Raw genomic sequence first — 25,954 nt, 5'->3', positions numbered from 1 at the left:
TTAACAAGTGGTTTTAATACAACATCAAATTACTTTCATATTACTCTGTCTTTCTAATATATTTTGTCCTTTTACTCCAGACTTTTCAGGTAGCCATCAGCCAGTCAGTAGCATTGATGCCACTGAGAGAAGGACCTCTGTTTCTCATACGGATGGCACATACATTTCAACCACATATACCAGAGGAGGAGAAAGGACCCTCCTGTCTATCTCCAATAACAGCACCTCTGCTGACTCCTCAGAAAGTTCCACCTTTTTTTCTGAAATTTCCAGCCCTTCTGATGCATCAAAATCTTCTGTGTCTCAGGACAGGTGGACCAATGCATCGAGTGATAGCAGTTTTGTTGAACCCTCTACAGAGCCACTACTGGTACACTCTTCCAAACTGTCGACTTCTGCTTCTACAGGCAGCATAGAAAATACAACTGTCTTCAACACTGACTCTGATTTGTTGGTCACTAACAGATCATCTCTATCTTCATCAGCATTTCCAGTGTCTTCCTCACTGTCATCGCTGCATCACTCGCTGTCACCAACACCACCACCAAGTCATCTGTTCACACCGTCAGAATCACCTGAGCCACACTTGTCCTCTGTGATGGCATCTTCACCCCCTCTGCAGGCTTTGTCATCCTCCTTGCCCACTTCCTCATTGCTCTCCCCATCTTATTCATTAGCATCTTTATTGCCTCTGTTTTCATCACCCTCACCCATCTCACAGTCCAATGACAATGATCAAGCAAGCATCACTGTAGCTACAACGGTGGTCAGGCAGGTGCCCTCCACAGCTGCCACGGCTGGGAGCTCACCCAGAGAGACCAACAAGCACAGTGTCACACACCAGCCCCAAAACAGTACCACCTTCAACTCCACCGCGTCTCCTCTCCCTACGGCACCTATGGAGCTGCTTGGTAGACACACTGTGTCTGTGTCCACTCCTGTCACAGTAACAGAGACTGCCTTGCCTAGAGCTGCCACCACCCAGGAGGGCAGCTCTGAGAAGGCAACACCACTGCTCACCACAGCCAGTCTTGCTCCACAGGCTGGTCCAACAGCCCTTAGTCCCTCACCAAGTGCAACAAACTACAGCAACGTTGTCCCCGCAGTGGCACTGACCACGGTCAAACCTCCTGTGCTGACAACACCAGTCAGTCGCCGGCCAACCCCAGGTGAAGCTACCACCACGAAGGACCACAGAGCTCAAACACCCACTGCCACTAAGCACATGTATACCACTGGTGAAAGCACAGAAGCTGTGGATCCCACCACTGCAAAGCCTGGTAAAGTCACCGAGGAAAACATCCCTGTTACAAGTCCTTCTGAAGCCACTCCAACCATCAAGACCACTGTGAGAATTGCAACTACTTTGGCTGCTACCAAACCAACCACTGTTCCTCCATCCAGTAGCACGGTGGGGCTGAGGACATCATCTCCAGCAACAGGTAATGTGTATAATGGCACACTCATCAGTGGTGGGGCAGGGACGAGGAGGGCGGGAACACCTGGGTCCCAGTTTTAAGCATCATCAAAGGGTTGTGTACGTATGTATGACATGTCTGTTGTCAGCAGGGTTTGAGGGCAAGAACTCTGTCTCCATGTTGGTATTTTTAAGCTAAGGGTTTAGCAATCAAGTTGAACTGCTGGAATAAGGGTGAGCACTTTGGTGAACTTTTATGATAGAGAGGTTAAGCTGAAATATGACAGTTTTGAGAAAATAAAGCTGGCTGGCCTTCCAGGTAAGCATAGGATGCATTTTATATTTGATGATAAGTTAGCAATATCAATTGATATCAATTAATATCTATCTTATTAATGAGAAAATACAGTTGGCCAGCACTTGGTATTTGTGTTGGAACTGCTTCTGTTATTACAACTTATGGTTGTTTTCTCCCCATCTCACTAAATAATCTCATACTGAAGGGCCCATTGCTTCTCCTGGTAGACTATGTACCATAGTCTTGCTCAGTGTGTCATTATAATCATTTATTACCACTGCCAGCCTCCTTATCTTCTCAAGTAAATACATTTACTGAAGTTTTATATGAATGAAAATTGGCTATGTGTTTCAAGTTCAGAGCCTGGCCTTCATGCTGCTGTAGCATATTGTGTGCACTAAAGGCATTAATCTGAGTAAAATACTGGGAATAATATATATGCCATCCAATAATTAAGTATTTAAAGGTTATTTATCAGGCTGATTAGTTTTAATTATAGCTATGGCTTCATGAAAAAAAAAGTCACTGTAGGGGAATGAATTTTTTTTAAATTGAAAAATTAAGGTAGTGTATCCTTTTTAGCAACGGATTCACGCTTTTGCCAAATTATTCTTTCCCTTGAATACTGAGATTTGCCATTTGTCAGAATACAAAAGATCCTTCTACTGCCTTGGACATGGTGCTTTGTTCATGGGCACTCACTACCATGAGAGAAGAGCTGCCCTAGTCCCTGCAAAAAAAATGTATAAAGCACAAACTGAAGGATGGCCAAGTGAAAGCCATTGTTTTAAAACACACCCACTCATTTCTGGCTGCTTAGATTAGAGACACTAAATGGCCTCTTGCTGATGCTGAGGTAGCTGTGCCAGGCTAGTTGAGGCATGAGATTACATCGAATGGTGTTTCCCACCGCAGAGGTTGGCTTTGGAGTGCTGGTCTGCAGAGCCTGTGTGATACCGTGGTGTACCGCGGTGCCGTCAGAAATGGACACGTGGGTTTTGCTCTTGTGCCTCATGCTTTAACCACAGACTCAATCCTTCTTGCCTCTGTTGCAGTGCTCGGCAGCAGCCACAAAATAGGTATGAGTGCTGTGTAAGCTGTCTTGTTTTTCTTGTAGCACCGTGTTGCTGACAAGTCCACAGTCCTGCCTGTGGTCTGCCCTTGCACGCGTGTGTTGACACGTGTTGGTGCTCATGTGAGTGACATGCACAGCAAGAGCCTTTTTGACCAGGACATCTTTTTTTTTTTTTTTTTTGAAGGGAAGTATTGGATATCTTCTCCAGAATTTGCAATTTGAGTTGGCTGATCTGTGAATGATCTGAGACTACGGTCATTAATCCCCTGATACACCATATATCACAGTGGTCTCTGCTCCCCAGGCCCTTGCTCACCCAGCAGAAAGGGCATTATGAGTGGTGGCACAGACAGGTATCACTGCTGTGCCCATCCCCAGGGTGGCATGGAGGAGCCCTGGAAAAAGAGGTGATAGCAGTCAAGGCTGCCTCCACTGTAACTGGGTAATCTACAGCCTGTATCAGTGTTCAAGCACTAGCTTTGGATCACAGAAACAGGGCTTGGATGAAAAGGGCAGGACTTGGTGAAGCAGCCTGTGCTCCCATGTCTAGCTGTGGCTCTCGAGGTTCATTCTTTGGTTTCTCCATCAATAACCGGTGGGTTGTTTGTCTTCAAAAAGAACTCTGAGATCTTCTGATGAGCAGTGCTGTAAACAAGCTGAGTGTTCATATTAACATGGATCCACATTGGACCTCAAGGGCTTTTGAATAAATATTCAAGTGGCTTATATTTATTCTTTCAGCTCCAACAGAATAATTAGAAACAGGGTAAATAGTAAGTGCAAATGATGCAATGAAGCATCTGATAATGCTCAGGGAGTCACAGAAGGAGAGCTGAGCTGATCTTTTTTAGCCCAAAAGTTGATGATTTTTATGATTCAGTAACTGTAACCTGGGATTTTTTTCTGCTTTTGTAGATGTGGATAAATGTCTTTCCAATCCTTGTCCTGCACTGGCCACCTGCAACAACACCCATGGCTCCTATATCTGTCAGTGTCCTCTTGGATATGAAATGGAAAAAGGAAAGTGCAATTTAGGTAAGAAAACAAAAATGAAAAACCAGGGGAGGACAAGATGGAAATAATTATCTGTAATCTTCTAAAATAAATTAACTTGGGCTCAGACTAGTTCAGGAGCTTAATGTTCCTTCCAGCCACCACTTTTGTCAGAGCCTTTTACTGTTTACCCGAGAATGGTGTCTGATGCCTGTTGTGTTGAGCTGCCCGGGGAGCAGGCGCAGAGATAGCTGAGGGATTCTTGAAAATGCAGCAATGGAGCAGTGGGCTCAGGCTTGTTAGTAAGGACAGACGTGTCCCTTCTGTTCCCAATGTGTTTTACAACCCCCCAAAAAGCATTCAGCAGCTTATTGTAGCTCCCAGCCTTGCAAACTTCGGTGACAGCTTGGGAGAAGTGAGCAGGGCTATTGTGTAACCTGGCTTCAGTGGGATCAGCCATGTGCGGAAAATTAAGCAGCCGTGAAAGTCTTTGTAAGATCAAGGTCTTATTTCATACCTTTAGCATTTTCTTAGAAGCACAGTTATTAGTTGGAACTCAGGTTCTGACCCCCTCCTTTCTATTAGCGGACTCTCAAGGATTTACAATGTCCCATTGTATAGGGGAATTTGTTTTGATAGATTTTCTTCTGACCCTTAATCAACAAGGATTAGAGGCATGGAAATTTTGCTAGGGAAACATGGGTGAGGTGTCCCTGAAGAGTGTTTTGAAACATTTCTTCGAGTTGGAATGTGTCAGCTTCTAATTTAGAGAGTTGTTTTGATTATGCCTTGAAATGGGATACAGGCAGATTATATAACTACTGTGAAGGTGATTCTCATTTTATTTTTTGTCCAGAGTTGTTATATTAAAGCTGTCTGATATAAAATTTGTGGTGAAGATAGGCTCTGTGGATGGAAAAAAAATGGGAAAGAATTATAATGTTATCTGCAACCGTATTTGTTTTTCTGGTGGAACATAAAGCTGGAGCTCTGAGTTCTCATTTCCACTGAGTATCTCATGACACTTAATACAAGATTTAGGGGTATTATCTCTCCAAGTCTGGACAACTCAGATTATTGCATTCTGCTGCTGTGAATCAAATATGAATCTAAGCACAGAAAAATGCATCTTTTGGACCTCTTTTCAAATGTCATTGCTCATTCTCTCCAACAGTTTGAAAAATAAAAATGTCCTTTCTACGATGCTTTATTTTGACTTGCTGGTTTGCTTTCCTTCCATTGCAGGGAGGGGTAAGAGATTTGACATGTTTACCCCAAATTATCATAAATAGCTTTGGTACCTGTAACTTGTTGTCTTGTTACTAATTTTATCAATTTCTCTCTGTGTTCAGGAATCCTTTTAAATTAGTCTGTGTTCCTATATGAAATGTATGAACAGTGTAATGAAATACTGGCTGTTCAGCAGCATTAAGCTCTGGAATTTGACTGGGACTCTGGGAACATTGCAACAACACTTGGGAAAAAACCCAAGGCTGTGACTCTGCTTTACTGGGGCAATGATTCTCAGACGCGAGTTTTCTGTTTGCTATGTAAAGAGATTTTCCATACAAACAGCCTCTCATGTAAGGCAGATGAAACCACATCTACATACGGCACAGAGACATGTGTTCCAACTAACTTGTCTTGTTTTCCTTTTCAGTGAGAATATTTATTGGCCAGGTCCCCCTGAAACCTAATATCACCCATGGGAAGTATGCAGAGCTCTTCCACGTTGAGAGCGAGATCCTGGCCGTGGTGAGTGTCCTTGCTGGGACTTTGGCAATGCTGGTGGGACAAGTTCCCTTTGCTCCTCTTACGGTTGTCATGGGAAGCCATGAGTCTGCAGCATGGGTTTAGCCTTTTCAATCATTGAACTACCCTAGTCTGGTGTAAGTAGGACTGGTGAATGGACTCTTTTAAACCCATCACGCTTCTCTCCTCTGCCCTGCCCCAGCTGTCAAGACAGCAGTGGAGAAACCTGGCTCCTATGGGGCTTAAGGCAGCATATCTGCCTGGAAAATCCTGGATCCCTTTTCCTGAAGTGGTGTGCCTGGATACACGCTTCAGTAGCCTCCATCCTCTCCTACTGTCTTCTGGCTTCATTGTTTTTTCCAGATCTCAAAAGGGCATCAGTGCTCCTCCGAGATCAAACATTAAAACAGTAACTCTGGGCCCCACCATTCATTAGTAAATCTCATGGATGCTGGAGCAGGTTGTGCTGCAGCCACCTTGCTCTCAGCCAAACGCTGTGGGATGAAGCCCAGCAGCAGCACCCACCCAAACATACCTTCCTCTGGGTGGAGTTTTTCAGCCATTTGATTGTAGCTGTGTGACCCTCAGTCAGTTGAGCACAGGCACTGGATGAGCTGTTGGCTGCCCCATAGGCTGAGCCATCAGTTGCTCCAAAAAGACCCCTGGGCTGCGGATAGGTACATCTCTGTACATTTTTTTATCCAGTTCATTGCATGCACAAGTTCATCCTGTTAGCAGTTCCTGGACTGGCTGCACTTTATTCCAGCTCTTTGGAATAGGTGATTTGGAGATGCTGCCAAATGAGGGAGGAGTTGGGGGGAGTCACCTTGATGCTGCCCACACAGCTTGTGCTGGGGAGTAAATACAAACAACTGCACAGATCCAGGGTCAGGGAGGCTCCTCGGAAGATGCTCAGTCTCTGAGGTGCTGCTTTGAGATCAGCCTTGCACGGTGCTCTCTCCCTGCTGACATCGGGCTCATCCTTGGCCTTTGTGGTCACTGCCCAGTGGGGCCTCAGGCAGATGCTCATGTCAAAATCCCCAAGTCTTTGTTCTTGTCCAAGGCTTCACGATAGTGACTTTGTCCATCTCTTACTGGCAACAGGGCAATGCATCTTTCTTATAGAGCAAATGAACTGCTGGGATGTACAGAGCCCCCATGGTCTCAGCAGGTACCTCTGGCAAGCACAGGGGATAGTGTCAATGACCCAGCAGGAGGACCATTCCATGCTATGTCCCACTGGGCTGCCTCCCTCCATAATCTTTTGGGCCACTAACAGCTGCTCTCTCCTTCCCTTCCTTGCAGCTCAATGCATCGCTGTCAGGCTTGCCGGGGTACCACCACTCCACTGTTAAGGCAAGCAGGTAAGACTAAAGCTACCAGGGGAAGAATGAGAGACTTGAGCATTTGGGATGTTCAGCTTGAGATCCACATTCTCCATTTTGAGTTGGTGCTGGGCTTGATACAATCTGTCCTGGCAGTGGTACAGGGCATGAGGAATGCCTGACCATCTTGCCTGGTTCTCCTGGCCTGAGCAGTGTTGGGACAGGCTTGGGAGCTTCCCAGGAGGGATTTATGGCTGGTTCCAAAGTGAGCTACCAGCATCCCTTCCAGCTCCAAATTTTCTTCTCTGTGTGTAGTTTTTTCCTGTTTTTAAGGTCTGTTACAATACATGTAATGCTGTGTCTGTGATAAACATGGCTTATGTTAATCAGAGTCCTATGTATAAGGTGCTAATGATGACATCAGAATTACCCATGATACTCAGGGCTGTTTTGTTTTGTTTTCTGTTAGGGAGGCAAATATTGTGCATGTTTCAGTGCAATCCACGTTCTCTTTAGCATCCAACGTGACTTTCTACGATGTTATCAGCAGTGTGAAAAGCTACATTCGAGCTTGCAAATCCCCCACTGAAGCCTGCCAATTCATCTCCAACCTGAAACCACTCCACAGAGGTAAACAGCATCTGGAGAACTATGACAGGAGGAGAAAGGGATGTTTTATTTGGCTTCTTTTATAACAGAGGGAGAAAGATTTGGCATTTGGAAAAGCCCCTATGAATCATTTTATCTTATTTAAATGGGAGTCATCTTAAGAACCTCACAGTACAAAAGGGACCCAGATACCGAGCCTTATCTTTGCCACATGTGTGAGAAATCTGCGTCTCTGTGAAAACATCACACAGCACCGGATTAGAGGCATTGTAGGGCAGCCTTTCATCTCTGGGATGTGACACCGGGCCCAGCCAGATCAAAAAAGCATAAGTCTTAATTCCACCCACATGGCTGGGAGCTGAGAAATGGTGTGAAAGCCAAGAAACAAAACCCCTCCAGTGAAGTCGATTAGAGCTGCTGGAGGCTGCACAGGGAGCTCGTCTCTCCTGCCTGCCCAATTTCAGTGTTGCAGGGTGTAAAGATGGTTCACAATTAAGACCTTTTGATTTCTGTACTGAATCCTCTACCTGCTAAAGGGGAACGTGGATGCAGCACAGAAAGACGTGGAGAAGGACACCAGTGTTGTGCGTGATCTTCTCAGGTGGACCCGGTTGCTGGTTGTGGCTCTGGTTCTCACTTCCTGTGGGACTGATAGAGGAGATTTAGCTTTGAGAGGTACCTCAGGATGCATGGAGTGAGCACCCTTGAAAGATGGTCTCCTGCACGGAAACTGCTGCAGGTGGAGCTTTGTGACTTTGGGGTTCAAGGCTTCGAGGTTTGGCTTTGAGGATGAAGGGTGACAGTGTTTAGCCTGGCTGTAGAAGGAAACTCCTTGTATCGTTTTGGCAAAGTAAACATGAATATGAGTAGTTTAGTGTGCTTTTATTGTAATGTGCTATATTTTAAAGCCACACTGCACCATGCATTGCATTAAATTGTTTGCTAGACCCACTCAGATTATACCTACACATTACCTCTGATACAATGCTTCTGGTAAAGTCTACTTCTAACTTGAAATAAGCAGAATAAGAAACAAATTGTATTCTTGTGTAAGTACTTAAAAAAAAAGATAGAAAAAAATTGGATCTAGCAGGGAGTGGTCTATGAAAGGTGAGTGCCAAATGAGTGACATATTTTCCATAAAATCATATTTCTCACGAATATTTCTTCGTTCCATTTAGTCTGACCTCCCAGGAAAAAATGTAAATTTGGTGACAAAATTTCCATCATTTATCCACAGTTTTGCTGAATGATTGTTGTAACAAATCTGACTTTCTAAAGTAAAACACTGCATCAAAGTAATGTAAATGAAAGGACAAATTCTTTGTTTGAAAAATGAAAAAATCTAGTGCTTAATATTGAAATGGAAAAAAATTGGTTTGGGCTGAGCAAAATATTTTGCTTGATATAAACTTAAAACCTGATTTTTTGAGTTGTCTCATGGGGTGAATGTGTTTCAGCTTGAGCCAAACCAAATTTTTCATTTTCATTTCCCCTTCTGCCTCAGAGCTGAAACATTTATTATCCACAAGAAACGGTGACATAGGGTAATGTTGCCTCTCTCCTAATGCAGCAAGCACTGTTAAAAAAAAAAAAAGAGATTAAAGCAGCACATGAGCTGAATGTGATGCCTGGGGAAAGAAAATATGCATAATGGTGGGTTCAGAAGGGTCATGCTGATGTCGGCCACCTCTTCCCAACAGTTGGCAGCTTGTGTGGACAGAAAGACCCTGAGTGTGACAAGGAAACTTCGGAATGCACTGACTTCGACGGAGTTGCACTCTGCCGGTGCAAAAGTGGGTACTTCAAATACAACAAGATGGACCACTCCTGCAGAGGTATTGCTCTCTGTGTTGTGCATTTTCCCTGAATTTTGCTAAAACTTTTTGTTCTGGTGGGAATGAGTGTGTGTGCATAGCCCTGTGCATGCAAGAAGCTCAATATTATGAATAAATATTAGCAGCTCAAGTTTCTTTTATTTAGTTAGGGGGCTTTTCAGCAGACACTGAAGACACAGTCTCTCTCTAGGAATAATATTATCTCTTTCTGGTGCATGCTGTGAGTCACAGTGATTGAGGAGAGGGAGAAAGGGGCCTGGCTGCTTTGGGCTCCAGTTCAGTGGCACAGAGCAGAGATGACGTGTTTCTCTGCCTGTTTTGATTTTGTCTGAACTCTCAGTGAACTTAGGGGAAGTGCTTTAAACTCACAAGCTTATATTAATATATAATCAATATTTAAAAAATTTGTATCCGAAAATGATTATGAATTTATTTTTCAGCTGAGTTCCTAGTAGAAATTTTAAGCTTAAATGTTACATTATTTTTTAGCTACTCCTCAGATCAACAAATCTGGTTTTGCTACATTTTAAACAAGGTCTTTGCATGCCAGTGATCAAAATAACATCTGTAGGATCAGGGTGTCCATTCCCTAGTTTCAGTGGTTGTTGTAGGGCTTCTTAAGAAATGCAATTTTCTGATGACATATCAATAAGAATTGCAGTAGTGGTTATATATTGCTTCTGGCACTGTCTGCTGGGTTGCTGTTGAAATAGGAGGAGATGTTTTGTCGATTCCAAATCTGATCAGAGAGTGAGAAAAATGTGCCTAGAAATAATTCATGTGCTGCAGATTCTGGGATGGACATCTCATAGTCCTACCTCTCCTCCACTCTATGGCTCCAGGCAAAATCTTTCTCTTTGTGTTTTCCTTCCTTCCCTTCATCTTGTACGTTGGAGGAAGGATTTCTATTAGGAAATACTGACCATCTCCATTGACCCTAGAGAGTCAGAGAAGGACATATGTAGTGGCTGGAGAGCTGAGCTGAAACTTGGGAGATTTTTACCCAATTCTTACTCCATCATAGACAGTGGGGACACAGGGAAAGTTACTCTATTTGTCTTGTTCATATCTCTTGCCAAGCAGTGTTGTGAAGATAAATACCTGAAAGGCTGTGAGGCACTTGGATGCGATGGTTGCAGAGGGCTAAGAGATTTAACATCTTGTACATGTGGTTACTCCCTACTTATGGATCTTGTTTACCGTGGAAAATATAAAAACCCTACCTGCACACAGTGAGGCCTCAGTTCCAGCTTCAGCTCACTGCTGTCAGTAGGAAACATCTTACTGACCAGCTTCAGAGTGTCTGAGTGACAGGTTTGATGTGGGATTTAGGTTGTAGTGCATGAGGATAGTACCAACTGCATGGTGCCACATTCCGACAAGATACCAGATTTTCGGTATCAGTTGTTCCCATCTGGGTAAACCAGGAGGTTGGGGTTTCTAAAGGCTTTTTTGGAAGTCAAGCTATGGCCCTCATTTGATATTTAGGGCTATTTTGCTGATGAATATAGCATACAATATGCTAGCCTCTTTGAAAATCTCTGCCCTTCCAGTGCCTAAACAGGAACTGAGGTCTCGTGAGCATCCGACCCTCATTGTGGGTCATGAAAATGTAGTGCAGTAGCTCCAAATATAGCATTTGCAAAGAGGGAAGTGGCTATTGTGCTGCCCTGTCCGGTCTGCCCCGTGGGAAGGCAAGTGTGGCTGGAGAGCTGCTGGGGCATGGGGAATTGGCTGCCCCAACCCCCAGGTTTTATTCTGTCCTGCTTTGCAGCATCTGTCCTCTGGTTGACAAAGCATCTCCTGGACCAAGGAAGGGTTGAGTCCCTTGAGTCACAGCAGTTTCAACATGTTGGCCAGGGTACCTCTTGATGTGCAGTTCAGTTGTCTCTGGGTCATTGCTGGTTTTCAACCTTTTAGTGTCTTCAGGGCTATTTCAGTAACAGAGCAACAAGCCCAATGTGCCAACTTTTCAAGGACATGCTATTTTTACTAGTACAGAGTGTTTCTGGAATGAAGCAAGGAGCAGCAAAGCAGGTTTCCAAAGAGACCTCTGAGAATCTTTTGGGAAGGCAAAGGAATCCTGAAGAGCACAACTCGATAGCTTTGGTTGGCCCCTTACACTTAGGCCTTTCCTTTGTTCCCTGCTTATGTTTGAAAGCTTGCCAAGTGAGTGTGACAGTGCAAGGTCTCCTGGGGACATGTTCAAAGGAGCAGGAAAGATGCCAAAGGAGAAAGCAAAGTGGCAGGAAAAGGCAGGGTGAGGAAAGGAAAAGACATAAGCACCAAGTTTTTAAGTAAGAGAGAGAAATGAGTATTCAGGATCTTGCTTTTCCTCTTTACTGCCCATATATCCTCCTGGCCCGAGAAGGGTGTGCCAGTGAGGTCCCAAGGCTGCTCCTGCTCAAGGCACAGCTCCAACTTTGAGACTGCTCAAGGTGTATGTGCCCCACACATGTTACTGGGCTAGGGCTGAGGTTAGGATGGGCTCCAGCATCTACCTGCCCACTCCTGCAGGCCTTCCCAACACTCCAGCAATGAGCTGGGGCTGGGATACATGGGGCTGCTGTGCTCATTAAAGAAGGCAACTCCAGTGAGTTCCCTCCCTTGCACTGCAGATTTTTTTATTGCCTGATCTTGTAGTTCATTTTGGTAGAACATTCACTCCAAAATGTTTTCAGTCTGCTTTTGTTAGCAAGTGAAAGGAGTAATCCATCCAGTCATCTTTTGCTAATGCCTCAATGTTATGAATGAGCCCAGCAAGGATCCTTTGGGATTTACTGCCCTTGCCCTGCTGTTTCTTGACTGAGGCTCTTAAGTCTTGCCCAGTTACCTCTGGTCTCTTCCTTCACTTCAAATAAACCATCTTAGAGGGAGAAAAATATACCCAGTACAAAAAGTGTCACGATGAGATGCAGCATGGGGGCTGTATAATGAACTTCACCCTACTCATCCTCAGCTATGGCAAAATAAATGTAATGAGGGAGGTAATGAAGGAGTAGTGGGGCTGTATGGGGCAAAGAAAAGTGTGCAAGACCAGGTATCATGGGCATCAGCACCCCATCATTGTTGGTATCAGTGGCTGCAAGTCTATGTCTGCAGATGCAATGTTCATGATGTGAGTGCATCACTCATCTGTGTCCACACATCCTGCAGGGAAAATGGCTGAGTGACATGGGATGCTTTGTAAATGGTATATAGGCAAACAGTTTTTCAATATGGCCACAAGCAAGGCCAAGCATCCAAGAGCAGAGTGCCAGGCACACTGTGTGTTGCATCTCCTGAAAAGCAGAGACTTGGGCAGAGCTGCGAAGGGGGTCCGGCAGGTAAAAAAGAGATTCCCAGCTCTGGCTTCCAAGGGTAATATGATGCCAGGGTACATTTAGGTGTTATGGGCAGGCAGAAGATGGGAAATTTTGTTATCCCTGGGCTTTTGACATCTATTTCTGGGAACCAAAATCAAGAGGATCAAAGAGAACCGTTTGGAGAAAAGCTGCAATAATTAGGGAGACTCAAAGATCTCAGTGCCCTTGGCTGTATTCAAGGTAAAGGAGTTATTTGGTGGTGAGGAGGAGAAATGGGAACATATAACCTTTTCCAATCTGGTAAGTAAACATCCAAAGTTTGGAATTTGACACTGGGATAATTCAGACCAGAAAGAAGGTGAATGTTTTTAATGGCTGGGGAAATTAACTTTGTGAGCATCTGAACCCAAGGTTGTGGTTGATTGTCTGTCACTGAAAATATTAAAATCAGTCTTGGCTGTTTCTCTGAAATGTAGCTCCAATTCACCTTCTTGATTTGAAACTGGAATTAAATTCAGGGAAGTTCTGTGACCTGTATTACAACGGGGAGGTCACAGTCAGATGCTCACTGCTGGCATCAATATAATTTGTTATTGGTGCTAGAAGAGCCATAAATTTCTGAATCCATCCAGAATGCTAGTTCTCTCTTGGTTTACGATGATTTTACCAACCCATTTTAATAGACAACGTTTGTCTGTCTTCTCTCCTTTCCTCCCCTCCTGCCCTTTGGGTTTTTGACAATACAATCGCTGGCTGGTCCAGTGGGAAAAGGCATCTGGTGTGCTAGGAGCAGCACAGGAGGGGGTGAGGGCTTTGCTGCAGCTTAGCTGGGACCTCTGCTGGAAGCCTCCTCTTCTCCCTGCTTGCTGGTGTTAGAGAGTGCCAGAGCTTTTGGCTGTGGGTTATCCCCACAGTTAGAGAGCAAGGCAGAGGGAGTAGGGCTTGAGAGCTGCTGCCTCACCTGTTTTAAGCACATAGTGTTTGAGGGTGAAAAAATCCATGAACACTTTTGTTTTCACTTAACAATTCCCTGTGGAGTGTGATGCAGGGGTTTCCCAGACCTCTGGGTGATGTCTTGGAGACCCCCAGGGGCTGCTGCATGTGCTGGCCCTGGGTTGTCCCTCTGCCCAAAGCAACTGTGTCTGTGTCACTCCTGCTCAGGAGTGACCACCTTCACTGCCTCTGCTCAGGCAGCAGATCTGCAAGAGCTCTGGTAGCATTATTGCTGAGAAAAGCAGTGATCTCATCAGTAGTTTGAGTCTTATATTTGTGTGTCCAATGTATCATCTCCTTTCCTGTTCATCAGAAGGGTAGTATAATTTCCTCAGATAATTCAGGTGATGGGATAGCTGTCCATAAGCACAGAAGTTATTTTGAAGCAATGGTTTCAGTTTTCCATCAACATTTTGCATGTAGCAGTTTTCTGGGTTATTTAGACCTAAGAAATTTAATTTCTATTGTACAGTAAAATGTGATATCTCAAAATTTGACTTTGCTGCAAATTTGAAAGATCAGAAAAGAAAGTGACACAAGAAAAAACCATTATCATACCACTTTGGGTTACCATAACTGTGTTTGCACAACTTTTTGTAGCAATACTAACATTTAAAAGTAATTAATAATATGCACCAATGCTAAAGTAATACTGTTCAAATGAGGTTTCAAAACAGAAGCTGGAGGCACTTGCAGATTTTTTACACTGCTGTTTTGTGGGAAGCAGTACAAGTGTGCAGTGAGTTTTTATTTGGGCAAGAAGAAGTTCTGCTGGGAATTACATTACCAGCTGCCCACCCTGTGCCAGACTCCAAGCTGGCTCTGCCTGGAAGCCCTGAAATGGTCCTGTCAAAACCAGCGGGAGGTGAATTTAAGTGCACAGTATTTTGCAGAGGACATACTGCATCCCATCAAAGTGCATCGCATTCCTGCTGTGCAGCGGTGCTGCTGCCGGGCCCCAAGGGTGGTTGGGGTGGGGCTGCCGTGGGAAGCAGTGATGGGAAATGCCTCCCTGCACCACTACGTGGTGCTCATGGCCCTTCTCTCTGTTTTTAGCCTGTGAAGATGGATATAAGCTGGAAAATGAGACCTGTGTGAGGTATGGTGACTGTTCTGCCCTCCTCCTACCCCACCATCCTTGCTTTGGTGACCTGTCAGCACAACTAAGCCGCTGAAACTCCCTATTGTTTTCTGTTCTCAGCTGCCCATTTGGCTTAGGTGGATTCAACTGTGGAAACCGTGAGTAACAAATTTTCTTTATTTTCCATGGTGTCAGAAATGGGAGATTTGAAATAAATAATTGCAAATGACTATGTCTAAAATGCAGTAGGTATACACTTCTTTTGTCAGTGTTTTTTGTTTCTTCATTTTCTGTTGAAACTAATTTTGTTGACCTTATTTAACAAAGCTGTCTTAATGCTATGTCTTAAGGAAAGATCTCCTTTCCTTGGATACTCTGTCATGAGTATAGTGGGCACATATAGTGGGCAGTCTTGAAGCAAGTGAATCTATGAAATATAATTTGAATTATTCTGATCTATTAGTGAAGGGAATCCATACTCTAGGGAAACACAAACTTGTTCTTCCTTCCTCAGGAGATCCCCAACACCATCTGTTTCACTTGAAATTGCAGAGGGAGGGAAGATGGGAAATAGAGAGTTAATCCCTTTGCATGAGGGCTGTGGATATGTTGACTTTAGTGTTTCAAAACCACACCACTGTTTCTAAGTGAGTCTCTGTCTTTCCTGTCTGCAGCGTATCAGCTCATCACTGTGGTGATTGCGGCTGCAGGAGGGGGACTTCTGCTTATCATGGGCATAGCACTGATCGTCACCTGCTGCCGGTAGGTACCACCACCAGGCCTGGCTCATCCATGGTGTCCTCTCAGTGGATTACACCACACTTACTGCTCCATGTGTGAACTCTGAAGGACCAGAACATAGGTGAAAGCATAGGATAGCTAAGCAAGTGGGTTAATCAGAGATACTGAGGTATCACATTGTGCTTTCATTTGGGGCGTATCTTCTTTTTTTTCCAGCACCCAGGCTAAACAACTGAGCTGCTTGTCCCTTAATGATACACCTGGAAATCATGTCCTGCAAGGATGGAGAGGCAAAGGAGTCTTTCCCACTCAGAGCTTTAAGGCTCTGAAGCCAGGAAGCAGACTCCAAAAATGCAACCTAAGAGGAAAGGGAGATTTAGGCAACAGGGGAGGTTATACTTGCCATTTTTCAAGTGCTGTTTGTGTGTATTTATGGCTATTTTCATTTTCCTTCATGGACAAATCCGGCATGTGTTCTTACTCTGTGTGTCTCTCCCTCTCAGACACATGCACACATACATAGTTTCAGTACCAACAGGCAGCTTCAGTTTGGAGGCAAGATATGTTTGCTGAGGAAGCTCTGCTTCATGATTTATGTATTCTGAAAAGGGATGCCTTGCAGTAACACCCTCTCCCCGCCATTCCAGTTCCCAAATCTAGGATTTCAAAGCTCTCTGATAAAGATGGCAGCTGGATTTATTGGTAATATAGACGTGGCAGTGGTTTGGTTGGCACAGTGGTGTGCCCCTGTTACCCTGTGTTTTGAGCCAGGGGGACCAGCAAGCCCCATCCAGGAGGTGAGATGGCCAGTACAACTCCAGACCCCACAGTGCAGATCTCTGCAGGGGTGGACTGACCTTCTAATGAGTCCTTGCCTTTGGCAGCTTATGTGGCTTCCTGGAGGGTACTCTGCTTTGAACTGGAAGTCCACTCACACAACATGGTACTCATGTAGGGGCATTTGGTGTCATTCAGACAGGGTCCTTGCAAGTCTTCTTTCTTAGGAATTAACATAGTGCTTAGAAGTGCTATAGTTAATTACTTGGAGACTTAAATAGCGTGGGGCTTCCCATACATTTTTCTTCCTCAAGAAAATTGAGGATTTTTTCATTGACTCAGATGACCACACGCTTTTTTAAGAGACAAGGGGCATAAGCTGGAACAGGAGAGGTTCAAACTGAATATAGGGGAAAATTCTTTCACCAAGAGGACAGTAAGGCAGTGAAACAGGTCACTCAGAGAGATTCCCATCTCTACCTTTGGAGATTTCAAATCCCACTAGACAGTGCTCTGAGTATCATGGTCTGATTTCATATCTGACTTGACTTCAGAGCAGAAGATTGGACTATAGTTCTTCTGAGGTGACTTTTGTTCCCAGTCAAGTTCATAACATGAAGTGGTGGTCTCTCCTGAGATCATGTCAGAAGTGCATACAAGATAGCGGGATAAGTTTTATGTTTTCACTTTCCCTCATTCTTTTATAAACAGGAAGAATAAAAATGACATAAGTAAACTGATTTTCAAGAGTGGGGATTTCCAGATGTCACCTTATGCTGAATATCCGAAGAATCCCCGGGCACAGGAGTGGGGCAGAGAGACCATCGAGATGCAGGAGAATGGAAGCACCAAGAACCTGTTGCAGATGACAGATGTGTATTATTCGGTATCTATCCATAGCTTAACTATTAACTTTTTCTGCCTGATACAGGAAAGAGATATTCCTTTATTTTTGAAAGTACAGATCCCTTTCCTGCAAGATAAAAGGGCAAAGCAAATGTCTTCCATAGACAGCAAGGCATCAGGAGTCCTATGGGCTCTAACTATTATCTGTGCTGAATATCACAAAGAGATGTCATTAGGAAGAATGGTAGAGAAATGTCTAGGAACATGTTGTTAGACTGCCCCAAAAGCCCAATCCTAGAGAGAGAAGGACAGTTAAGGGTTTTGGATAGACTGCTAGGATTCACTGTAGGTAGTTTTCTCCTGTCCACCCTCACTGATGATGCGGAAGGTTGAGACCCCTGACTGGGGAACTTCACCCCAAAATGGGAAGATGCTGGTCACTGAGGACCCCTCTTTTCTTCTACTCCTTCCCTCTCCAGGGTACAAAAAGACCACCCCTTCAACTCTGAGGGAACAAGGAGTAATAGGCTGTGTAGGGCACAGGAAGGAACAAACGTAGGACTTGCTGTTATGGTTGGTACCATCTGCTAATGTTTGTATCCAGAGCTGTGATGCTGGTGTGTCATCTGTCACTTATCTACAGCTACATGTACTTAAAGTGTGTGTGGGTTACTCCTGAGAGTGAAGGTCACAGGATTTCACCCACGTCACACATTCTGGACTCCCTGCTTTCCAGAGCAGAGAACAGAAACGTTACTTTTTTTTCTGGCTTGTACTTTAAGTTTTGCAGTAAGCAAGTTTACTGGGTTGTGCAGCATGAAAGAAAATAATCCTCCTTCGTGCTTCCACTAAGAATGAAATATTTGGAAATGAAAATGCATTTCCTAAACTATTTTTTAGACCCTAATTATGCTGACAACTAGAAAGGGGAACTTTTTAGCAAGCAGTGGGTGATGAGGGCTTTGCATGGATCTGCTCTGTAACAGATCAAACCAAGTGGCTTGTTGTTATTCACTGGGTGAAAGGACTGTGCAGTCTTGGTCTTAGACATCAGCGTTCCTCAGCCAAGTGTCCCCAGGGGATTACCTTAATTAAGAGAAAGGAAGAGAAAGTCAGATCACTTTGTATTTGATATATAATTTGAGGGCCTGTGTTGGGAGAGGAGATATCTATGGTTAATGGGGAGAGAAGTGCTCCTCGGTAATACTCAGAGCAGGAGACTAGCTTTGATTTTCTAGAATTGTTTCCTTTAAGGATGGCTCTGGGACAATATTCTTTTTGTGAGAGTGGTTTCGATTCCTGAGCTCATGGTAGAATTCTTTTGGATTAAAAATTAACTATGTACTTAAACTGCACTTGGTGGAGTCAGGTAAACTTCAAGTCTGTTCGTTGGCCAGATGTCGATATCAAGATTTCATCAGAATAATCCCTTCAGGCAATACGTAACTCCCACAGTAAAAATGACTATAGGTAATAGAAATCACAAGCACTCATGTTGTTCCTTCTAGCTACTGAAATAACTGCTGGGAAAGGTGGTAAAGCTGTGCCTGAAGGAGGATTTGAGTGTGAGAATAAGACCCTTTTTATTTATTTTTTTTTTTTTTTGCTAATACAGCCACCTGGACTGAGAAATCCTGAACTGGAAAGAAACGGACTTTATCCTCCCTACACTGGTTTGCCTGGATCTCGACATTCATGCATCTACCCTGGACAATACAATCCATCCTTCATTAGTGATGAAACCAGAAGAAGAGACTATTTTTAGCAGAGAGCAGAGAGGGAGTGGCAGATGGACACAGTTTTGTGGCCCTTGGTCCCCAGGTGCAATCTGTCTCCTGGGTAATTCAGGCCACATCAATCTTACTCTTCCCATTTAACAGGAAGGACTTTGAACTCCTTGCCGAGCATTGCTGCCCTGAGGTATTGTTACACTTGCTGAGCAGCAGAGGGAAGGAGGAGGAAGAGGAGGGAATGGCTCAAGGTGCACATCCCTAAAAGACCCAGATGGAAACTAACACGTACTCCATATTCATCCTATGCTGCATCTTCACTCTTTAAGCTACACGGCAAGCATGGATCAGTACGGGCAGATGAACTGTGCCCAGCACTCTGCATTGAATACCACTAGGGAGTGTTTTGTTTACAGATCTTGTTCACTGTTGACTGTGCTTGTCTTCTTAGCCAGCCTTCATGCAAAGATTCACTGTGCAACTGTGTTTGGTAGGTCAAGTTTGTCCACTCCCTTTTACATTGCTGCATTGCTATTTGCTTTGTGCACAACAGGGAAGCTGGCTCAACTTTTGGCCCTCACCTTTTTACTGGTAGAAGTTCTCCAGGTGGCTGGGTCCTTGCTGAAGCCCAGTGTCTGGCAATATTGGCTGAATTCATGGGTTGATTGTCTCCAAGGAGTGTGGGAAGGTTAGTCATACCACTGCAATTTTGACTGAAAAAAGACATTTGTTCCTATGTGCTGCTTTGAAAATCTTCTATATATAGGGAAGAGTCCAAGTATATTGTTGTTTTGTCAACCAGTGTTGTTCAGAATTGATGCCACTGCACATTGTCATGGCACTTCCATATAGGATCCTTTGGGGTTCTGTATCCCTGCAGGGATTTAAATGCCTGTAGAAACAGCAATGTAATATTGAATAATTGCTCACAGGGAAGAAAAAGATGAGCTGTGCATTCAGCATGCTCTTTAGGAGGAATCTGTGAAAGAGCAGTAATGCTGCAGCCTTGGCAGGCAGATGAACCTGAATTCTGGGCAATGAAGATGAAACATTGCATTTTATGATCTCCACAGTCCACCTTGCCTTCTGTAGGAGCTGTGGAGGCTTTCAGGACATTGGAAAATAAGGCTCACTGCAGGCAGTTGCATTTAACAGAGAAAAAACATGATGCTTGCACTCCTAGTGTAGCTAAGATCACTTATGTTGAAGTGTTTTTCTTTCTTACATCCTAGTTTCGAGTGACTCAGACCAGGCAGGTTTACTCACCCAGGTATGTTGTCATATTAGCAAAAGCCTGAACAGGCATCAGACTGAAAGCTCATGGAGTGTATTCTGACCTGAACTGTGTACTTAAAGAGATCTTACTAATTATAGAACCTTAGAATAGTTTGGGTTGGAAGGGACCAGGTTGCTCAAAACCCCATCCAGGCTGGCCTCAAACACTTGCAGGGATGGGGTAACTTCTCTGGGCAACCTGTTCCAGTGTCTCGCCACTCCCATAGTGAAGAATTTCTTCCTTATGTTTAATGTAAATCTGCCTTCTTCAATTTAAAATCATTCCCCCTTGTTCTATCACTACATATTCCTGTGAAAAGTCCCTCTGACTTTCCTATAGGCCTCCTTTAGGTACTGGAAGGCTACTCTGGAAGCTTTCTCTTTCTCTCTCCAGAGCTTTCTCTTATCCAGACTGAACAGCCCCAACTCTCTCAGACTGTCTTCATAGGAGAGGGGCTTCAGCCCTCTGAGCATCTTCATGGCCTTCTTTGGACTCACTCCTTCTTATGTTTCAGCTCCTCAGAGCTGAAAGGAGCACTCCAGGTGGGGTCTCACAAGAGCAGAGGGAGAGAATCACCTCCCTTGACCTGCTGCCCACACTGCTTTTGTTCCAGCCCAGGACACAACTTTTGGGCTGTGAGCACACATTGCTGGGTCACACTGAGTTTCTCATCAACCAACACCCCAAGCCCTTCTCCTCAGGGCTGCTTTCAGTCCATTCTCTGTATCTGTGCTTGGGATTGCCCCGACCCACATGCAGGAAATATAATGAAGTGTATTTACCGTTTATCTTTACTGCACTGTTAATCTCAGTGATCCAAATTCCTGTCCAGATACAGGGTCCAGATGCGGATCCTTCTCTTGAATGTGACTATGCTTTTAATTCAAAGTGGCTGCTTGTATGAGGATAACAAATTGCACAATTCCTTAGCCATTAACCCACTATCTCTGTAGTGTGTACATAAGCTGATATTCCCTTCTCCCCTACCATGCTTTAAAAGACACAGTGCCTACAATTAAGTTTGTGAGGTAGCTCAGCTCATTGAAGCACTAAGGATCACAGGATGTGTCCCCCAAAGTGCCTAACCTCAAGTAAGAGCAGCAGTTCAGATGCTCATGTGTTGTGTGGTCACTCACTGGAGGCAAACCTGGGGTGATGAGGAGCCCTCTGTCAGGGAGCAGGTACGTGCATCCTACAGATGGTGTGAGTTCCCAGATCCTTTCCCAGCACTTCAAAGGCTGTTGTGTTCCCTATCAAAAGTGAGTACCAGGTACCCAGAGGAAGGGGAGATAGCACCAGGCAGTTATTAGCTGTGTTGGCTGAGAGGTTTCTGGTCCCTGCTCAAGTTGCTTTTGTTTTCTCAAAACTGCAAGACAGGAAAGGCACCTCAAGTGTGCTTGAGAAGACACAGTTTGGTGCACCAGCCATAGCACACAAATGCAGTCTTTAAATGCCTTTTATCTACTATGTAGAAACAGCAGTGTGGGCTTTCAGAAAAGCAGAGCTGCCTAGGGCAGTATCCTTTGCACTTACATGAACTTATGGTGACAATGCATGCAACTTCAAGCCTGTCTGATCCGTAATCAGCCTTGCAGCTGGTAGTACACAGCTTATCTGAGATGTAGGAAGGAAAGGAATGGATGCTTATGGGAAGTATTGCTGCCTAGGGAGCTATATTTGAGGAAATCTTTAATTACAGTATCAAAAATGATGTAACAGGTAAAGCACAGGAACTAGCTGTTCCCTGCCACATTTATTAGTGTTTCCAGTCCGTGAATTATGTTCTTCTCCCTTTCTTTAGCAGCTGATCTCTTAATTGCACAGGATCCATTGGCTGATGAGAACTAAGGACTTGACTCTGCTGTGCTGTGGGATCCTTCAAAGAGGAGGTTGGCAGGGTCATTTCTGTGTGGGTGAGTTGCCTCTGTTTTTGAGAGTGCCCAGGACAGAAAGGACTGCCTTTCCCATGGTATGGAGGACGGTTTTGTCTCTGTTACAAAAGAAAAGGGGAAGCTGGGAATCATGCTAAATCTAAATCCAAAGCATATAGACGAGCACTGGACTTTGCCCCTATTTACTAAAGCAGCTTGTCAAAAAGGAAGTGTGTCCCAGCAATGATGGGAATCCTGTGATTTGACCACATGTCAGCAATTCCTCAGATTGGGAAGCAGTTAGACATAGAGACCAGCCGGGGGGGGTTGGTCTCTTCTCTCAGGCACTCAGCAATAGGACAAGGGGGCATGGGCTTAAGCTCTGCCAGGGGAAATTTAAGTTGGATATCAGGAGAAAATTCTTTACAGAGAGAGTAATCAGGCATTGGAATGGGCTGCCCAGAGAGGTGGTGGATTCACCGTCCCTGGAGATTTTTAAACGCAGATTGGACGTGGCACTGAGTGCCATGATCTAGTAAATGGACTGGATTTGGACCAAGGGTTGGACTCGATGATCTCGGAGGTCTTTTCCAACCCAATCAATTCTATGATTCTATGATTCTATATGCTAAGAGGAAAGGATATTTAATTGCTTGGTTAGTTCAAAGACTGGGTGATGCACTCATGTGTGTCAAGTTCAAAGTAGGAAATACCAATTTACAGTTGCAGGTCAGTCCTTCTATGCAAAGAGAATTGTTATTGCACTGAAATTTTCTCTCTGCCAAAGAAGGTAAACATTGGGGCATTTCTTATGAGGAGTTATCCATTCAGCCTGACCTTCTGTTTAGCTTTGTTAAGAAAGGAATCACAGAGCCAATGCGTAGTCCACAGGAGGAGGGAAAGGGTCTCTCCTGATCTGCCACACCTTCTCTGGGTGTCCTATGAGGTCCTGCTCAGCAGGCAAGAGAGGGTTTAGGCAGGAGGAGCCAGCACCCAGATGAGTGCAGGTGCTTTCCCACAAAGTGATCCAGGAAGTTTTTGTGAAGGTGACAGATGCAGCCTGGGGTGATTCAGCCTCTGGGTCTCTACCAGCTCAGCTGCAACCTGTGCTGTGGTGCTTCTGTCTTCAGCCAAGTGCCACCCACTCCCAGCTCTGCTGGGTCAGAAGGAGTGAGTGCAGGGCCCTGTGTTTTGTCACAGTTTATGGTGGTTATTTTACTGCAGTTGTTTACTGCCACACCCCAGCATGGACTCGCCCGGCCACAGCAGGGATGTGGCCTGTTTCAGTGCAACTTGCCCCTGTGTAAAGCTGCCATTGGGATCCTCTCTGCCTGTCTGCCTGTCTGCCTCTGGCAGTGGAGTAGGATTTGTTGCTCCTGTTGGGTATAAGAAGGGTGTCTATGTGTCATCAAGCCACTTTCAAATGTGGGTCCTTCTCTATTCACTACCTAACTCCCCATAGGATGTCTAAATAAATGCAGCTCATTTCTCAGACTATTTAGATTACTGGCTACCCCAAATTACAAATTTTGAGCACACTGGGTGGTTTTGCCAAGGGGAATTGCTCTCCACTATCCAAAAGGATAAGAGCGAAGTGGCATGTTTTTTGTAAGGAGGATGCAAGTGGTTCAGCCAGATGAGGGGGAAGGAAGAAAAACTACACCAGCACTGCACATAAATCTGCTATTGCTCCTGTCTGCTGTGGAAAGCTAGGGGAGCAGTCAGTAAGGGCACATGGGCAGTTGTGGGGGTGTATTTTTAATTAATTTTGGAAAAAATGCTAATTCTGTTGCTTGACAGGAAAAGTTGTGACAGGCATGTATTTGCTGCTATGGTGCTCTGCCAGTTGTACTGAAAAAAACCCCTCACCCATAGAAATACCCCTGGCAGTCAGCATAGGAGAGGCAGTTGCAGTGAACAGATCAGCAAAATGCTTATTTGAGGGATCATTTAAAAGGCAGTTCTAACACACAGCCTTCCTGTGTCCTTGCCATGCACTGCTGCTTTTCCCTGGCCAGCCCTCCAAGCTGCACTGGGAAAATCAGGGTTTCTTTTCATGCTGTTGAAACTTCACAGCACTGAATTGGGCTATCTGTGATAAAAACAGGACACGTTGATGCCCTTTTACCTCCACATTTAAAGCATTAGGTTACACAGCAGCAATGAATCTCACTGCTATTACAGCACTTCTTGTAAGTCCTACTGTCACAGTCACAAACTGAGTCAGCTCTCGTGAATCAGTATCTGCCTCCAAACTGAGTGATAGTAAAAGGATTTTTAAAATAGCAATAAATTACCGTTAGAGAGAGGTGTTTTGTCATTGTGAAATTATTTGTGCCAATACTTGTAAAGGTTATTTGCTGGGACCTGAGTGAGCCCTAGAGTGAGTTTGGACATTGCTGCAGATACACCAAGTGCTGAGACTTGTCTCTGATGCTGGTCAATGGCCCTATCCATTCCACGTCCAGCTGAACTTTTCATTCCCCCCATAGTAATCTTTAATCTTCAGTTTTCATCCTTAAATTAACAAGAACAGATGCATTTTAGTTAAATGCTCTTCCTATGCCTAATGTTTCTTCTTCTTTACACACAAAGGATATAATCCAGCATCCATGATAATGACTGGGGTAACTCTCCCATGGACTGTATTGAAGTTTTTTTTTAGGCCTGAATTATTCCACCATCAGAGTCACTTGGGTGCCTATTTTTGTAATACTGTTGCTGCCTTTCCATGTTGTATCTAATTTTTTTAAAGTATACTTACTGCTGTAGCAAGACCTGTATTATGTGAGATTGAACAAAACAGGTTAAAGATCTGAAACACCTTCCCAAGAAGAGAGTGAGTGTGAATTCTATGTATTTGTTTTACTGGTCAACCAACCTGTTCCCTATCATGTAAGATCTTCTAGGGATGTAGAGATGTTTCCTGCAGTCACACGTAACAACTGCTCTTCAGTTCACCCTTACTTGTCTCTCTAGAAATGAAGCAAGATCTCCTAGTTTCAGAAGGGGTATGTGCTATGTGCTCATAAGAGTTTGGGACCTTTTCAGTGTGTATCTAATTGTTTATTCCCTTGAATTGCTGAAATTCAAAAGCAGGAGAGATGCTCATGACGGGGTAAGAAATAAATAAAAAAAAGGAATACACCTAATTTACAGAAATGTGGCATCAGTACCGTGAGGTGTGGGATGACACCTCTTCTGTGTCTAGTCTGTATTGCATGAGCGTAATATCCTTGTTGAGGGAAGACCTAGAGACAGGGGCTGATGTTTCTCAAAAGTGGTATGTAAATGCTAAGTCTTTATTCTGGTAAAATGCTAGAAGGAATGGGAGGCTTGCTTGGCTTAATGACTGCAGCAGGCAGCCCCTAGGTCTGCAAAATCCTATATGGAAAAGTCCTGTGCAATACAGTAAACACTTATCACTTCTCTTGTACAGTGCCCTAGAATTCACCTGACAAAAAAGGTCTCCAATAAAAGCTCCTAGGATAGGTTTACTATGAAAAACAAAACAAAACAACAGAATAAATACTTACTAGTTTTAAAGGAAATTCTGTTAAACTCAGTCATTTGCTTTAAACCCTGTTAAATTCTGCAGGACTTTCTCCTATCAGAAGATCAAACTTGTTGTGTAAAAGCATAATGGTTTGTTTGAGCAGCTTTCAGAATTGCAGTAGTAAAGCTCAGCTTTTGTCACCTCTGTTTCAAAAGGTAAATTTTCAGCATTTGTTTGTTCTTCTGAATGTAAACCTGCTTTATGTTCTTGACATTGCTCCATTTCCTTCCCTTTATCTCTGAATGTTTGCTTCCAAGTCGCTGGAGTTCTGAGGATGTTTTCCAAACCAGTATTATTTAAAGTTGTATCATATTTTCAGCCTCCACTAATTATACAGTACTGTAGTAGCAAAATATAATTTTTAAGGATTGGATTATTTTTATACCTGCATCCAATATTATTAAATCTGGCGTTCTAGTCAGTAATATAAAAGGATACAATAAAACAATGAATATTACTATGTCTCTGCTT

At 44.1% G+C, this 25,954-nt stretch overlaps 1 protein-coding gene across 4 annotated transcripts in view; it reads left to right on the top strand.

The window, feature by feature from the left end:
- Window positions 1-25,940, top strand: part of HEG1 (heart development protein with EGF like domains 1) — a 55,434-nt gene extending 29,494 nt beyond the window's left edge. For 3 of the 4 annotated variants that reach the window (XM_064661457.1, XM_064661456.1, XM_064661455.1), the window contains exons 13-23: window positions 81-1,442; window positions 3,706-3,825; window positions 5,444-5,538; window positions 6,841-6,899; window positions 7,330-7,490; window positions 9,173-9,307; window positions 14,662-14,704; window positions 14,807-14,844; window positions 15,361-15,448; window positions 16,916-17,090; window positions 18,666-25,940. In XM_064661457.1, the coding sequence (XP_064517527.1) occupies window positions 81-1,442; window positions 3,706-3,825; window positions 5,444-5,538; window positions 6,841-6,899; window positions 7,330-7,490; window positions 9,173-9,307; window positions 14,662-14,704; window positions 14,807-14,844; window positions 15,361-15,448; window positions 16,916-17,090; window positions 18,666-18,815 (2,426 nt within the window). In that variant the 3' untranslated portion in view covers window positions 18,816-25,940. The remainder of the gene's footprint in view (window positions 1-80; window positions 1,443-3,705; window positions 3,826-5,443; window positions 5,539-6,840; window positions 6,900-7,329; window positions 7,491-9,172; window positions 9,308-14,661; window positions 14,705-14,806; window positions 14,845-15,360; window positions 15,449-16,915; window positions 17,091-18,665) is intronic. The other variant, XM_064661458.1, reaches the window with a different exon arrangement.
- The last annotated feature ends 14 nt before the right edge of the window (window positions 25,941-25,954 follow it).

Source organism: Pseudopipra pipra, chromosome 7 (assembly GCF_036250125.1).
Source record: "Pseudopipra pipra isolate bDixPip1 chromosome 7, bDixPip1.hap1, whole genome shotgun sequence".
Classification (NCBI taxonomy): domain Eukaryota; kingdom Metazoa; phylum Chordata; class Aves; order Passeriformes; family Pipridae; genus Pseudopipra; species Pseudopipra pipra.
The sequence above is the reverse complement of the archived record's forward strand: the minus strand, read 5'-3'. Positions and strand labels throughout refer to the sequence as shown.